Here is a 15709-nt window from a genome sequence, read left to right on the forward strand (position 1 = left end):
CCCATAGAGGGACCCTGCCCCATAGCGAGGGGGTCCTGCCCCATAGCGAGCTCCTGCCCCATAGCGAGCTCCTGCCCCATAGCGGGATCCTGCCCCATAGAAGGACCCTGCCCCATAGCGAGGGGGTCCTGCCCCATAGCGGGATCCTGCCCCATAGCGGAGTCCTCCTGCCCCATAGCGGGGGGCTGCCCCATAGAAGGACCCTGCCCCATAGCAAGTGGCTGCCCCATAGCAAGGTTCTCTGGCCCCATAGAGGGGTCCTGCCCCATAGAGGAACCCTGCCCCATAGCGAGGGGGTCCTGCCCTATAGCGAGCTCCTGCCCCATAGCGGAGTCCTCCTGCCCCATAGCAAAGTTCTCCGGCCCCATAGCAAGCTCCTGCCCCACAGAAGGACCCTGCCCCATAGAGGGGTCCTCCTGCCCCATAGCAAGGTCTTTCTGCCCCATAGCAAGCCCCTGCCCCCTAGAAAGGGGGGCCTGCCCCATAGAAGGATCCTGCCCCATAGTGAGCTCCTGCCCCATAGCGAGCTTCTCCTGCCCCATAGCAAGGTCTTTCTGCCCCATAGAGGGGTCATCCTGCCCCATAGCAAGCTCCTGCCCCATAGCAAGATCTTTCTGCCCCATAGCAAGGCTCTGCCCCATAGCAGGGTCCTCCTGCCCCATAGCAAGCTTCTCCAGCCCCATAGCGATGTCCCCGTGCCCCATAGCGGACTCCTGCCCCATAGCGAGCTCCTGCCCCATAGCAAGGTCTTTCTGCCCCATAGCAGGCTCCTGCCCCATAGCGGTGTCCCCCAGCCCCATAGCAAGCTCCTGCCCCATAGCAAGCTTCTCCGGCCCCATAGCAAGGCTCTGCCCCATAGGAGGCTCCCCCTGCCCCATAGCGGGCTCCTGCCCCATAGCGGGGTCCCCCTGCCCCACAGGCAGCAGCGGCTCCAGCCCCACGGGCGGCTCCTCGGTCGCCAGCCCCATAGCGGCCTCCACGGCCGCCAGCAGCGGCTCCAGCCCCACGGCGCGCACGGCCCCACGGCGCTCGGCGGCTCCTGGGGGACGCGGCAATGGGGCTGGACCCATAGCGACCCATAGGGACCCCATAGGGACCCCATAGGGACCCATAGGACCCATAGGGACCCCCCAGCCCCATAGCGCCCCATAGAGCCCCATAGGACTCATAGGGACCCATAGAGACCCATAGAGACCCCTTGGCCCCATAGAGGCCCCCCAGCCCCATAGCGCCCTATAGGGACCCATAGGACCCATAGAACCCCATAGAGACCCCCTGGCCCCATAGCGCCCCATAGAGACCCATAGGACCCATAGGGAACCCCCAGCCCCATAGCGCCCCATAGAGACCCATAGCTGCCCCATAGCGCCCCATAACCACCCCATAGCGCCCCATATCCCCTCACCCCTGCCCCATAGCTGCCCCATAGCTGCCCCATAGCTGCCCCATAGCTGCCCCATAACCACCCCACCCTGCCCCATAGCGCCCCATAGCGCCCCATAACCACCCCACCCTGCCCCATAGCTGCCCCATAACCACCCCATAGCGCCCCATATCCCCCCACTGCTGCCCCATAGCGCCCCACATCCCCCCATAATCACCCCACCCTGCCCCATAGCTGCCCCATAGCTGCCCCATAGCGCCCCATATCCCCCCATAGCGCCACATAACCACCCCATAACCACCCCATACCCACCCCATATCCCCCCACCTCTGCCCCATAGCTGCCCCATAGCGCCCCATAACCACCCCATAGCGCCCCATATCCCCTCACCCCTGCCCCATAGCTGCCCCATAACCACCCCACCCTGCCCCATAGCTGCCCCATAGCACCCCATAACCACCCCATATCGCCCCATAGCGCCCCATATCCCCCCATAACCACCCCATACCCACCCCATATCCCCCCACCCCTGCCCCATAGCTGCCCCATAACCACCCCATATCACCCCATAACCACCCCATACCCACCCCATATCCCCCCACCTCTGCCCCATAGCTGCCCCATAGCTGCCCCATATCCCCCCACCCTGCCCCATAGCTGCCCCATAGCTGCCCCATAACCCCCCCACCCTGCCCCACAGCTGCCCCATAGCTGCCCCATAACCCCCCCACCCTGCCCCACAGCTGCCCCATAGCTGCCCCATAACCCCCCCACCCTGCCCCACAGCTGCCCCATAGCTGCCCCATAACCCCCCCACCCTGCCCCACAGCTGCCCCATAGCTGCCCCATAACCCCCCCACCCTGCCCCACAGCTGCCCCATAGCTGCCCCATAACCCCCCCACCCTGCCCCACAGCTGCCCCATAGCTGCCCCATAACCCCCCCACCCTGCCCCACAGCTGCCCCATAGCTGCCCCATAACCCCCCCACCCTGCCCCACAGCTGCCCCATAGCTGCCCCATAACCCCCCCACCCTGCCCCACAGCTGCCCCATAGCTGCCCCATAACCCCCCCACCCTGCCCCACAGCTGCCCCATAGCTGCCCCATAACCCCCCCACCCTGCCCCACAGCTGCCCCATAGCTGCCCCATAACCCCCCCACCCTGCCCCACAGCTGCCCCATAGCTGCCCCATAACCCCCCCACCCTGCCCCACAGCTGCCCCATAGCTGCCCCATAACCCCCCCACCCTGCCCCACAGCTGCCCCATATCCCCCCATAACCCCCCCACCCTGCCCCACAGCTGCCCCATAGCTGCCCCATAACCCCCCCACCCTGCCCCACAGCTGCCCCATATCCCCCCATAACCCCCCCACCCTGCCCCACAGCTGCCCCATAGCTGCCCCATAACCCCCCCACCCTGCCCCACAGCTGCCCCATATCCCCCCATAACCCCCCCACCCTGCCCCATAGCTGCCCCATAGCACCCCATAACCACCCCATATCGCCCCATAACCACCCCATAACCACCCCATAGTGCCCCATAACCACCCCATAACCACCCCATAGCTGCCCCATAACCCCCCCACCCTGCCCCATAGCGCCCCATAGCTGCCCCATAACCCCCCCACCCTGCCCCATAGCTGCCCCATAGCTGCCCCATAACCACCCCACCCTGCCCCATAGCTGCCCCATAGCACCCCATAACCACCCCATATCGCCCCATAACCACCCCATAACCACCCCATAGTGCCCCATAACCACCCCATAACCACCCCATAGCGCCCCATAACCACCCCACCCCTGCCCCATAACCCCCCCACCCTGCCCCACAGCTGCCCCCCAACTCACTCAGGGCCCTGGCGCCGTGGGGCAGCCCCCCGAGGGCCCCGGCCCCCAGCAGGGCGCGGACGAAGCCGACCCCGCGCAGGAGGCCCCACAGCGGGGCCCAGAGCTCCGCCTCCGCCTGGAGGACACGCCCACCACGGGGTTAGCCACGCCCACAAGCCCTTAGCCACGCCCACAACCCATTAGCCCCGCCCCTGCCTCCAAACCCTCCCCCCCCGCCTCCAAAACCCCGCCCCCTGCCCCATAGACATCGATACCGGGAGCCCCGCCCACCACCCTTAGACCACGCCCATAATCCCTTAACCACGCCCACAACCCCATAGACCCGCCCCCTTACCCGTAGCCCCGCCCACAACCCATTAGCCACGCCCCCTGCCCTTATAACCCCGCCCCCTGCCCCATAGGGACCAATATCGGAGGCCCCACCCACCATTTGGCCACGCCCACCACCACAGGCCACACCCACAACGAGATTAGCCACGCCCACAAACTCGTAGCCCCGCCCATTACCCCTTAGCCACGCCCCCTGCCTCCAAAACCCCGCCCCCTGCCCCATAGGGACCCATATCAGGAGCCCCACCCACCTTGTGGCCACGCCCACAACCCATCAGCCCCGCCCCCTTACCCTTAGCCCCGCCCACAACCCATTAGCCCCGCCCCCGCCTCCAAAACCCCGCCCCCTGCCCTTATAACCCCGCCCCCTGCCCCATAGGGACCCATATCAGGAGCCCCGCCCACCATTTGGCCACGCCCACCACCCGTAGGCCACGCCCACAACCCAATAACCACTCCCCCAACCCCTTAGCCCCGCCCCCAGCCCCTTAACCCCGCCCCTTTCCCCTAAACCCCGCCCCCTTCCCTTCTAACCCCGCCCCCGCCCCATTCCAGAAGCCCCGCCCCCCTTGGCCACGCCCCCACCCCCTTTAAGCCCCGCCCCACCCCCTTTAAGCCCCTCCCCCGGCCCCTTTAAGCCCCGCCCCCCTCCCCCCGGAGGCCCCGCCCACCAGGAGGCGTGGCAGCAGCGCCAGGCTCTCGGCGGCCCCGCCCTCGAAGCTGCCGTCCAATCGGGGGTCGGCGGCGCGAAGCTCCGCCCCTAGGGAGGGCAGAGATTGGCTGAGGGGCTCCAGGCCACGCCCCCTGCCCCTAAACCCCGCCCCCTGCCCCTAAACCCTGCCCCCTGCCCCTAAACCCCGCCCCTTCCCCTTTAAGCCCCGCCCCCTTGCCCCCATCTTACCGGCCAATAGGATCCGGGCTAGCTTGGGCGTGTCGGGGGCGTGGCCCCGGAAGTGACGTCGTGGCCCCGCCCCCAGGAAGGCCCGGGCGGCCTCGGCCAATGGGGAGCTGCCCAGGTGGAGGCGGGCCCCCGGGGCGGCCAATGGGGAGCCGCAGGCCTCCAGGAGCCTGGGAAAAGGGGCGGGGCCACGTCAGAAGGGGGCGTGGCCAAGACGGAGGGGGCGTGGCCAAGCCGGGAGGGAGCGTGGCCGGGTGGGCGTGGCCACGGAGGGACAGGGGGCGGGGCTTGGGGGCAGGGGGCGGGGCCTCACCAGCGCAGGTCCCGGAGCAGGGCCCAATGGGGGGCGGGGCAGGGGGCGGGGCCAGCGGCCGCCGCTGCCTCCGCCCACGTGGGGGTGGCCCCGCCCACTCGCTGCCCCGCCCCCAGCACGGCCAGCAGCTGCCCCTCCCCCAGGCCTGCGGGGAACGACCAAATAAGGGCAAAATTACCATATATGGAAAAAACGCTGAAATATGCAAATTAATATGCAAATTAGCCTCATTTTATGCTAATGAGGTGTTGCTCTGGAGGGCAGCTGGATGTCCTTATATGGTAAGGCCTAATTGGCGCCATATGCTAATGAGCAGCCCGCATTTTTTCCCATCATGACCATATATGGCAAGCTGATATGGACATGCAAATGAGGATGCTAATTTATGCAAATGAGGTGTCCATATATGGAAGGGGAAGTGGTATATTAGAAGGAGATGCCCATATATGGCGATGAAACACTAATATATGCAAATGAGGGCGACTATAGATGGAATTAACCCTCCCTTTCCCATATATGGTAATATATGCTAATATATGCAAATGAGATGACCATATATGGAGATAGACATTAAATATACGGTGTTAGATATGCAGATTATGCAAATTTCCTGCCCATATATGGAGTTGATGCCCCCTTAATCCCACCCTAAGCCCATATAAGGCGTGAGGGGGCGTGTCTCACCGTGGGGGGCGGCGTCGAGGGCGGCCAATGAGAGGGCGAGGGCGGGGCCGTGGCGCTGCTGGAGGCGGAGCAAGAGGCGGCCCAGCAGCCCCGGCAGGGTGGGCGGGGCCGAGGACAGCTCCTGGGTCACCTGGGGGTGTGGCCAATCCGGTGGGCGTGGCCTCCGGGGTTGGGCGTGGCCTCGGTGGGTGTGGCCGGGGGCGGGGCTTAGGGGATGGGGTAGGGGTGGGCGGGGTTTAGGGGGCGGGGGGAGGGGTGGGGTGGCCATAATCTGGGTGGGAGGGGCATAATCCGGGTGGGCGGGGCCATAATCCGGGTGGGCGGGATCATAATCCGGGTGGGCGGGGTCATAATCCGGGAGGGGTGGCCGTAATCCGGGTGGGCGGGGCCATAATCTTGGTGGGAGGGGTCATAATATGGGTGGGCGGGGTCATAATCCGGTGGGCGGGGCCATAGTCTGGATGGGAGGAGTCATAATATGGGTGGGAGGGGCTTAATCCGGATGGGCGGGGCCGTAATATGTGTGGGCGGGGCCATAATCTGGGTGGGAGGAGTCATAATCCGGGTGGGCGGGGTCTTAATCTGTATGGGCGGGGCCATAATCCGGGTGGGCGGGGCATAATACGGGTGGGAGGAGTCATAATACGGGTGGGCGGGGTCTTAATCTAAATGGGCGGGGCCATAATCCGGGTGGGCGGGGCCTTAATCTGGATGGGCGGGGCCATAATCCGGGTGGGCGGGGCCATAATCTGGGCGGAGGGGGTTCGGGGATGGGATGCCGGGAAGGGGGTGGGGCTTAGGGAGTGGGCGTGGCTCGTAGGGGAGGGGGCGGGGCTTACGTCCTCATGGCGGGCGAAGGCGCCGAGCTTGGCCAATAGGAGCTTGAGGTAGAGCGGCTGCCGGGCCCCGCCCTTGGCCAGCACCCGCCGCACCTAGGGGTGACGTCATCGATGACGTCATCCAGCGGGATTAGCCAATGGGCGGGGCTCCCGGGATTAAGGGGCGTGGCCTACCCACCTGGTCGGGCTCCAGGCTCCGCCCACTCCTCTTAAGCTCCGCCTCCAGGAGCCGGGCGCGGTCGCCGGGGGGCAGCGGCCCCAGGGGCAGGTGGTGCCAGGCCCCGCCCACTTCCTCCCAGGGGGCGTGGCCTGGGCGGGGCGTGGGGGCGCTCAGCACCAGGGTCACCCGCTGATTGGATGGGGAAGAAGGGGGCGGGGTCAGGTGATTGGTGGCTCCTCCCCCTTGGATTACGGCCCCGGGATAGCGTGGTATGGCCAGATTATGGCCCCGCCCACCCGGATTATGGCCCCGCCCACCCATATTATGCCCCGCCCACCCAGATTATGGCCCCTACCCCCGGATTATGACCCCGCCCACCCTGATAAAGGCCCCGCCCACCCGGATTACGACCCCGCCCACCCAGATTATGGCCCCTAGCCCCGGATTATGACCCCGCCCACCCAGATTAAGACCCCGCCCATCCAGATTATGGCCCAGCCCACCCAGATTATGCCCCGCCCACCCAGATTATGGTCCCTCCCACCCGTATTATGGCCCCGCCCACCCGGATTATGGTTCATCCCCCGGATTATGACCCCACCCCCCCAGATTATGACCCCTCCCACCCGGATTATGGCCCCTCCCACCCAGATTAAGCCCCTCCCACCCGGATTACGCCCCCCTTTTAGCCCCGCCCCCTTACCGGCGGCAGCGTGGCGGGCAGCCAATCGCGGCGCGGGGCCCCGCCCTCGTGCAGCGCCCCCGGGTCGTCGACCACTAGGACGAGGCGGAGCCCGCGGGGAGGGGGCGTGGCCAGGAGCGAGAGGAGGCGGAGCCTCAGCGACCTGGGGGCGGGGCCGAAATGAGAGTGGGCGGGGCTACAGGCGAAGGGGGCGGGGCTAGGGGGAGGGGGCGGGGCCTCACCCGTAGCTGGCGCCCTCCAGGGGGGTGTGGCCTTGGTGGGCATGGCCTCCGGAGTGGGCGTGGCCTTCCGGGTGGGCGTGGCCTTCCGGGTGGGCGTGGTCTCCCGGGGGGGCGTGGCCTCGGAGGCGGGCCAATTGGGCGCAGAGGTGGGCGAGGGCCAATCGGGCGTCGGCTTGGTCGGGCCGCGCCCCCGCGAAGTGATAGGCCGGCAGGCAGCGGGGGCGGGGCCTGCGGGGGGAAGGGGGCGGGGCCTGGCGCAGGGCGCCCACCAGGGCGGCCTATGGGAGGGGGAGGGGGAGGGGTTAGGCCACGCCCACTCGGCTTTATAAGGGGTAGGGCGGGATTATGGCCATATATGGGCGTGGGGTCTGGGTTAACCCGCCCGGAAGCCCCGCCCCTTTGTCCTTATATGGTCAACGGGTGGTTATTCCCCACTGAAGCCCCTCCCCTTTGTCCTTATATGGTCATTGTCCCATTTCCGCCCCCCAGAAGCCCCTCCCCTTTGCCCATATATGGAAATATACCTCTATAACTCCCTAGAAGCCCCTCCCCTTTGCCCATATAAGGTCACGACCCTCCATATCCCACCCGGAAGCCCCTCCCTTTTGCCCATATATGGTCTTTGATGCAATTCCAGTCCCCATAAGCTCCTCCCCTTTGCCCATATATGGCCATTGTCCCACTTCCACTCCCCAGAAGCCCCTCCCATTTGCCCATATAAGGTCACCACCCCCCATATCTCCTCCAGAAGCCCCTCCCCTTTGCCCATATATGGAAATCTACTGGCTATAGTTCCCTTTAAGCCCCTCCCCTTTGCCCATATAAGGCCACCACCCCCCCAGAAGCCCCTCCCCTTTGCCCATATAAGGTCACGATCCTCCATATCCCACCCGGAAGCCCCTCCCCTTTGCCCATATATGGAAATCCCTTGTCTATTCCTCCCTGGAAGCCCCTCCCCTTTGCCCATATAAGGAAACACACCACGATAGCTCCCCGGAAGCCCCTCCCCTTTGCCCATATAAGGTCACCACCCCCCCATATCTCCTCCAGAAGCCCCTCCCCTTTGCCCATATATGGCCACCACTCGCCATATTCCCTCCGGAAGCCCCTCCCTTTTGCCCATATACGGTCATTGTCCCATTTCTGCTCCCCAGAAGCCCCTCCCCTTTGCCCATATAAGGAAACACACCATGATAGCTCCCCGGAAGCCCCTCCCCTTTGCCCATATATGGAAATCTCCTGGCTATAGCTCCCTTTAAGCCCCTCCCCTTTGCCCATATAAGGCCACCACCCCCCAGAAAGCCCCTCCCCTTTGCCCATATATGGAAAATTTCTGTCCATTACTCCCCGGAAGCCCCTCCCCTTTGCCCATATAAGGTCACGATCCTCCATATCCCCCCTTAGAAGCCCCTCCCCTTTGCCCACATATGGAAACACCCCACCCTAACTCCCCGGAAGCCCCTCCCCTTTGCCCATATATGGAAATCTCCTGGCTATAGCTCCCTTTAAGCCCCTCCCCTTTGCCCATATATGGAAATACACCGCTCTAGCTGCCCGGAAGCCCCTCCCCTTTGCCCATATATGGCCACCACTCGCCATATTCCCTCCGGAAGCCCCTCCCTTTTGCCCATATACGGTCATTGTCCCATTTCTGCTCCCCAGAAGCCCCTCCCCTTTGCCCATATAAGGTCACGATCCTCCATATCCCACCCGGAAGCCCCTCCCCCTTGCTCATATATGGAAATACACCACTCTAGCTCCCCGGAAGCCCCTCCCCTTTGCCCATATATGGAAACAAACCACTATAGCTCCCCACAAGCCCCTCCCCTTTGCCCATATATGGAAATCTCTTGTCTGCTGCTCCCAGGAAGCCCCTCCCCTTTGCCCATATATGGAAATAAACCACTATAGCTCCCCGGAAGCCCCTCCCTTTTGCCCATATACGGTCATTGTCCCATTCCTGCTCCCCAGAAGCCCCTCCCCTTTGCCCATATAAGGAAACACACCACGATAGCTCCCCGGAAGCCCCTCCCCTTTGCCCATATAAGGTCACCACCCCCCCATATCTCCTCCAGAAGCCCCTCCCCTTTGCCCATATATGGAAATACACCGCTCTAGCTCCCCGGAAGCCCCTCCCCTTTGCCCATATATGGCCACCACTCGCCATATTCCCTCCGGAAGCCCCTCCCTTTTGCCCATATACGGTCATTGTCCCATTTCTGCTCCCCAGAAGCCCCTCCCTTTTGCCCATATATGGAAATCTACCGGCTATAGCTCCCTTTAAGCCCCTCCCCTTTGCCCATATAAGGCCACCACCCCCCAGAAGCCCCTCCCCTTTGCCCATATATGGAAACACCCCACCCTGGCTCCCTGGGAAGCCCCTCCCCTTTGCCCATATAAGGAAACACACCATGATAGCTCCCCGGAAGCCCCTCCCCTTTGCCCATATAAGGCCACCACCCTCCAGAAGCCCCTCCCCTTTGCCCATATATGGAAAATTTCTGTCCATTACTCCCCGGAAGCCCCTCCCCTTTGCCCATATAAGGTCACGATCCTCCATATCCCACCCGGAAGCCCCTCCCCTTTGCCCATATAAGGTCACCACCCCCCATATCCCACCTGGAAGCCCCTCCCTTTTGCCCATATATGGAAATCTCCTGGCTATAGCTCCCCGGAAGCCCCTCCCCTTTGCCCATATAAGGTCACCACCCCCCATATCTCCTCCAGAAGCCCCTCCCCTTTGCCCATATATGGCCACCACTCACCATATCCCCCCAGAAGCCCCTCCCCTTTGCCCATATATGGAAATCTCCTGGCTATAGCTCCCTTTAAGCCCCTCCCCTTTGCCCATATAAGGCCACCCCCCCCCAGAAAGCCCCTCCCCTTTGCCCATATATGGCGGCGGGCCCACCAGGAAGACGGTGCGGCCGTCGCCGGGCTCCCCGGTGACCAGCAGGCGGCTGTGGCGGCCATCTTGGATGGCGGCGGCCGTGGCGGCCACCAGGCGCTGCCGGGCGCTGCCGGCGGCCATCTTGGCGGCCAGGAAGGCCTCCTGCAGGGAGGGCGGGGGGCCCTGGCGGGAAAAAAAAGGAAGGGGGCGGGGCCTCGCTGATGACCTCACCGCCGGCAGGAAGTGACGTCACGGGGCCCGGGCGATGACGTCACGCACCCGCAGGAAGTGACGCTGCAGCAGGGCCCAGACGTCGGCCACCACGCGCTCCACGAAGGCCTCCAGGCCCCGCAGCTCCCCGGCCTCCCAGCGGCACCCGTAGCTATAGGGGGGGACACAAAGGGGGCCTTGGGGACCCTATAGGGCCTTGGGGACCCCATAGGGGCTTGGGGACCCCATAGGGGCTTGCGGGACCCCATAGGGGCTTGGGGGACCAATGGGGGCTTGGGGAAGCCAATGGGGTCTTGGGAAACCCAACGGGGTCTTGGGAAAGCCAATGGGATGTTGAGGAACCCAATGGGGTCTTGGGGACAAAAGGGGACGTTGGGGACCCTATAGGGCCTTGGGGACCCCATAGGGGCTTGGGGGACCCCATAGGGGCTTGGGGGACCAATGGGGGCTTGGGGAAGCCAATGGGGTCTTGGGAAAGCCAATGGGGTCTTGGCGAACCCTATGGGGTCTTGGGGTCCCTATAGGGTCTTGGGGGATTCAATGGGGTCTTGGGGACCCCAAAGGGGCTTGGGGGACCCCATAGGGGCTTGGGGACCCCATAGGGCCTTGGGGACCCCATAGGGGCTTGGGGGACCAATGGGGGCTTGGGGAAGCCAATGGGGTCTTGGGAAACCCAACGGGGTCTTGGGGAAGCCAATGGGACATCAAGGAACCCTATAGGGTCTTGGGGTCCCTATAGGGTCTTGGGGTCCCTATAGGGTCTTGGCGAACCCAATGGGGTCTTGGGGACCCCATAGGGGCTTGGGGGACCAATGGGGGCTTGGGAAACCCAACGGGGTCTTGGGGAAGCCAATGGGATGTTGAGGAACCCAATGGGGTCTTGGGGACAAAAGGGGACGATGGGGACCCCAAAGGGACTTGGGGACCCCATAGGGGCTTGGGGGACCCCATAGGGGCTTGGGGGACCAATGGGGGCTTGGGGAAGCCAATGGGGTCTTGGGAAACCCAACGGGGTCTTGGGAAAGCCAATGGGATGTTGAGGAACTCAATGGGGTCTTGGCGAACCCTATAGGGTCTTGGGGACACAAGGGGATGTTGGGGACCCTATAGGGGCTTGGGGACCCCATAGGGCCTTGGGGACCCCATAGGGGCTTGGGGGACCAATGGGGGCTTGGGGAAGCCAATGGGGTCTTGGGAAACCCAACGGGGTCTTGGGGAAGCCAATGGGATGTTGAGGAACCCAATGGGGTCTTGGGGACAAAAGGGGACGTTGGGGACCCTATAGGGCCTTGGGGACCCCATAGGGGCTTGGGGGACCAATGGGGGCTTGGGAAACCCAATGGGGTCTTGGGGAACCCAATGGGGTCTTGGCGAACCCTATAGGGTCTTGGCGAACCCTATGGGGTCTTGGGGACACAAGGGGACGTTGGGGACCCTATAGGGTCTTGGGGACCCCATAGGGGCTTGGGGGACCAATGGGGGCTTGGGGGACCCCATAGGGGCTTGGGGGACCAATGGGGGCTTGGGGAAGCCAATGGGGTCTTGGGAAACCCAACGGGGTCTTGGGAAAGCCAATGGGATGTTGAGGAACTCAATGGGGTCTTGGCGAACCCTATAGGGTCTTGGGGACACAAGGGGATGTTGGGGACCCTATAGGGGCTTGGGGACCCCATAGGGCCTTGGGGACCCCATAGGGGCTTGGGGGACCAATGGGGGCTTGGGGAAGCCAATGGGGTCTTGGGAAACCCAACGGGGTCTTGGGGAAGCCAATGGGATGTTGAGGAACCCAATGGGGTCTTGGGGACAAAAGGGGACGTTGGGGACCCTATAGGGCCTTGGGGACCCCATAGGGGCTTGGGGGACCAATGGGGGCTTGGGAAACCCAATGGGGTCTTGGGGAACCCAATGGGGTCTTGGCGAACCCTATAGGGTCTTGGCGAACCCTATGGGGTCTTGGGGACACAAGGGGACGTTGGGGACCCTATAGGGTCTTGGGGACCCCATAGGGGCTTGGGGGACCAATGGGGGCTTGGGGGACCCCATAGGGGCTTGGGGGACCAATGGGGGCTTGGGGAAGCCAATGGGGTCTTGGGAAACCCAACGGGGTCTTGGGAAAGCCAATGGGATGTTGAGGAACTCAATGGGGTCTTGGCGAACCCTATAGGGTCTTGGGGACACAAGGGGATGTTGGGGACCCTATAGGGCCTTGGGGACCCCATAGGGGCTTGGGGACCCCATAGGGGCTTGGGGACCCCATAGGGGCTTGGGGGACCAATGGGGGCTTGGGAAACCCAACGGGGTCTTGGCGAACCCTATAGGGTCTTGGTGAACCCTATGGGGTCTTGGGGACACAAGGGGACGTTGGGGACCCTATAGGGTCTTGGGGGATTCAATGGGGTCTTGGGGACCCCATAGGGGCTTGGGGACCCCATAGGGGCTTGGGGGACCAATGGGATCTTGGGAAACCCAACGGGGTCTTGGGAAAGCCAATGGGATGTTGAGGAACCCAATGGGGTCTTGGGGACAAAAGGGGACGTTGGGGACCCTATAGGGCCTTGGGGACCCCATAGGGGCTTGGGGGACCCCATAGGGGCTTGGGGGACCAATGGGGGCTTGGGAAACCCAACGGGGTCTTGGGAAACCCAATGGGGTCTTGGCGAACCCTATGGGGTCTTGGGGACACAAGGGGACGTTGGGGACCCTATAGGGCCTTGGGGACCCCATAGGGGATTGGGGGACCAATGGGGGCTTGGGGGACCCCATAGGATCTCGGGACAGCCAATAGGATCTCGAGGAACCCCATAGGGTCTTGGCGACCCCATTGGGCCATCGAGGACCCCGCAGACCCCAGAGGGCATCAGGGCCCCCACCGATGACGTCACCGCCCCCCGATGACGTCACCACCCCCTTGATGACGTCACCGCCCCCTGATGACGTCACCACCCCCTTGATGACGTCACCGCCCCCCCGATGACGTCACCTCCTGACGGCCGCCACCCCCGGGTGCTCCTTAAGCTCCGCCTTCAGCGCCGCCATCATGGCCGCCGCCTCCGCCGACTCCGCCCCGTAGTCGCCCCGCCGGTCCTCGGGCACCTCCCTGCGCCCCCATTGGCTGGATCAGGCCACGCCCCCTCCCTCCGGGCCACGCCCCCTTCCCCGGGATTAACCACGCCCCCCCCCGCGCGGTTGGTGGCCGTGCCCCACTAGGGTGGTGGCCACGCCCCCTGGTTGGTGGCCACGCCCCCCTTTTGGGTGGCCACGCCCCTTTAGGTGGTGGCCACGCCCCCTTGGTTGTGGACACGCCCCCTCTGTGGTGACCACGCCCCTCTAAGGTGATGGCCACGCCCCCTAGGTGGTGTCCACGCCCTCTGAGGTGGTGGCCACGCCCCCTGGGTGCTGGCCACGCCCCCTAGGTGGTGGCCACGCCCCCGTGTGGTGGCCATGCCCCCTTGTGGGTGGCCACCCCCCCCTTTTGGGTGACCACGCCCCCTTGGGGTGGTAGACACTCCCCCTAGGTTGTGACCCCGCCCCTCAGGTTGATGGCCTCGCCCCCGGGTGGTGGCCACGCCCCCCTCTGTCATAGCCCCGCCCCCATTTTTGGTGTCTCCGCCCCCTTTTGGTGGCCACGCCCCTTTTCGGTGGTGGCCACGCCCCCCGGGTGCTGGACACGCCCCCTTGGTGGTGGCCACGCCCCCTGGGTGGTGGCTCCGCCCCCTTTCAGTGTCCAGGCCCCCCGGTTTTGGCCCCTCCCCTTTCTGACAGTGGCCCCGCCCCCCGCCCCCGCCCTTACTGGAGGAAGGCGGGGTCTCGCATGTAAATGAGGGCGGGGGCGGGGCCGTGGGCGGGGCTCCAGCGCTGGAGGAAGGTGCGCAGCTCCAGCTCCGTCACCGAGCGCCCGGGGGGCAGGCCCTGGACAGGAGAAATTGGGGCGAAATCAGGGGAAAATGGGGTCGATGGGGACCCAATGGGGACCCAATGGGGTCAATGGGGACATAATGGGAACATAATGGGGACATAATGGGGACAATGGGGTCAATGGGGAGCCAATGGGGACAATGGGGACCCAATGGGGTCAATGGGGACCCAATGGGGTCAATGGGAAGCCAATGGGGAGCCAATGGGGTCGACGGGGACACAATGGGGACAATGGGGACCCAATGGGGACCCAATGGGGTCAATGGGGACCCAATGGGGTCAATGGGGACACAATGGGGACCCAATGGGGTCAATGGGGTCAATGGGGACCCAATGGGATCAATGGGGAACCAATGGGGTCAATGGGGACCCAATGGGGTCAATGGGAAGCCAATGGGGAGCCAATGGGGTCGACGGGGACACAATGGGGACAATGGGGACCCAATGGGGACCCAATGGGGTCAATGGGGACCCAATGGGGTCAATGGGGACACAATGGGGACCCAATGGGGTCAATGGGGTCAATGGGGACCCAATGGGATCAATGGGGAACCAATGGGGTCAATGGGGACCCAATGGGGACAATGGGGACCCAACAGGGACCCAACGGGGACCCAATGGGGTCAATGGGGACATAATGGGGTCAATGGGGAGCCAATGGGGTCAATGGGGTCAATGGGGACATAATGGGGACATAATGGGGACAATGGGGACCCGATGGGGACCCAATGGGGCCAACGGGGACCCAACGGGGTCCCAACGGGGTCAACGGGGCCAACGAAGACCCAACGAAGACCCAGTTGGGACCCAATGGGGACAATGGGGCCAACGGGGACCCAATGAAGACCCAGTTGGGACCCAATGGGGACAATGGGGCCAACGGGGACCCAACGGGGGCCAACGGGGACAATGGGGACCCAATAGGGTCAATAGGGACCCAATGGGGCCAACGGGGACCCAACGGGGACCCAACGGGGTCAACGGGGCCAACGGGGACCCAATGGGGACCCAAGGGGGACAATGGGGCCAACGAAGACCCAACGGGGACAATGGGGACCCAATGGGGTCAATGGGGTCCCAATGGGGTCAATGGGGAGCCAATGGGGTCAACGGGGAGCCAATGGGGTCAATGGGGTCAATGGGGACCCAATGGGGACCCAACGGGGTCAATGGGGACAATGAAGACCCAATGAGGACCCAACGGGGACCCAATGGGGTCAATAGGGCCAACAGGGACCCAACGGGGCCAACGGGGACCCAACGGGGACAACGGGGACAACGGGGACCCAACG

General features: G+C 64.2%; 1 protein-coding gene across 1 annotated transcript in view; it reads right to left on the reverse strand.

The window, feature by feature from the left end:
- Window positions 1-304: 304 nt before the first annotated feature.
- Window positions 305-15709, reverse strand: part of LOC309888173 (telomerase protein component 1-like) — a gene marked incomplete at its 3' end in the record, with an annotated part of 42797 nt that continues 27392 nt past the window's right edge. The window contains exons 19-33 of the mRNA XM_082780411.1: window positions 14293-14411; window positions 13483-13599; window positions 10551-10653; window positions 10293-10454; window positions 7382-7659; window positions 7161-7302; window positions 6476-6646; window positions 6298-6390; window positions 5459-5588; window positions 4775-4919; window positions 4465-4631; window positions 4235-4323; window positions 3234-3348; window positions 400-1039; window positions 305-317 (exon numbers count right to left, since the gene is read on the reverse strand). Of these exons, the coding sequence (XP_082636537.1) occupies window positions 305-317; window positions 400-1039; window positions 3234-3348; window positions 4235-4323; window positions 4465-4631; window positions 4775-4919; window positions 5459-5588; window positions 6298-6390; window positions 6476-6646; window positions 7161-7302; window positions 7382-7659; window positions 10293-10454; window positions 10551-10653; window positions 13483-13599; window positions 14293-14411 (2484 nt within the window). The remainder of the gene's footprint in view (window positions 318-399; window positions 1040-3233; window positions 3349-4234; window positions 4324-4464; window positions 4632-4774; window positions 4920-5458; window positions 5589-6297; window positions 6391-6475; window positions 6647-7160; window positions 7303-7381; window positions 7660-10292; window positions 10455-10550; window positions 10654-13482; window positions 13600-14292; window positions 14412-15709) is intronic.

Source organism: Aythya marila, assembly GCF_965140915.1.
Source record: "Aythya marila genome assembly, chromosome: 28".
Lineage (NCBI taxonomy): Eukaryota > Metazoa > Chordata > Aves > Anseriformes > Anatidae > Aythya > Aythya marila.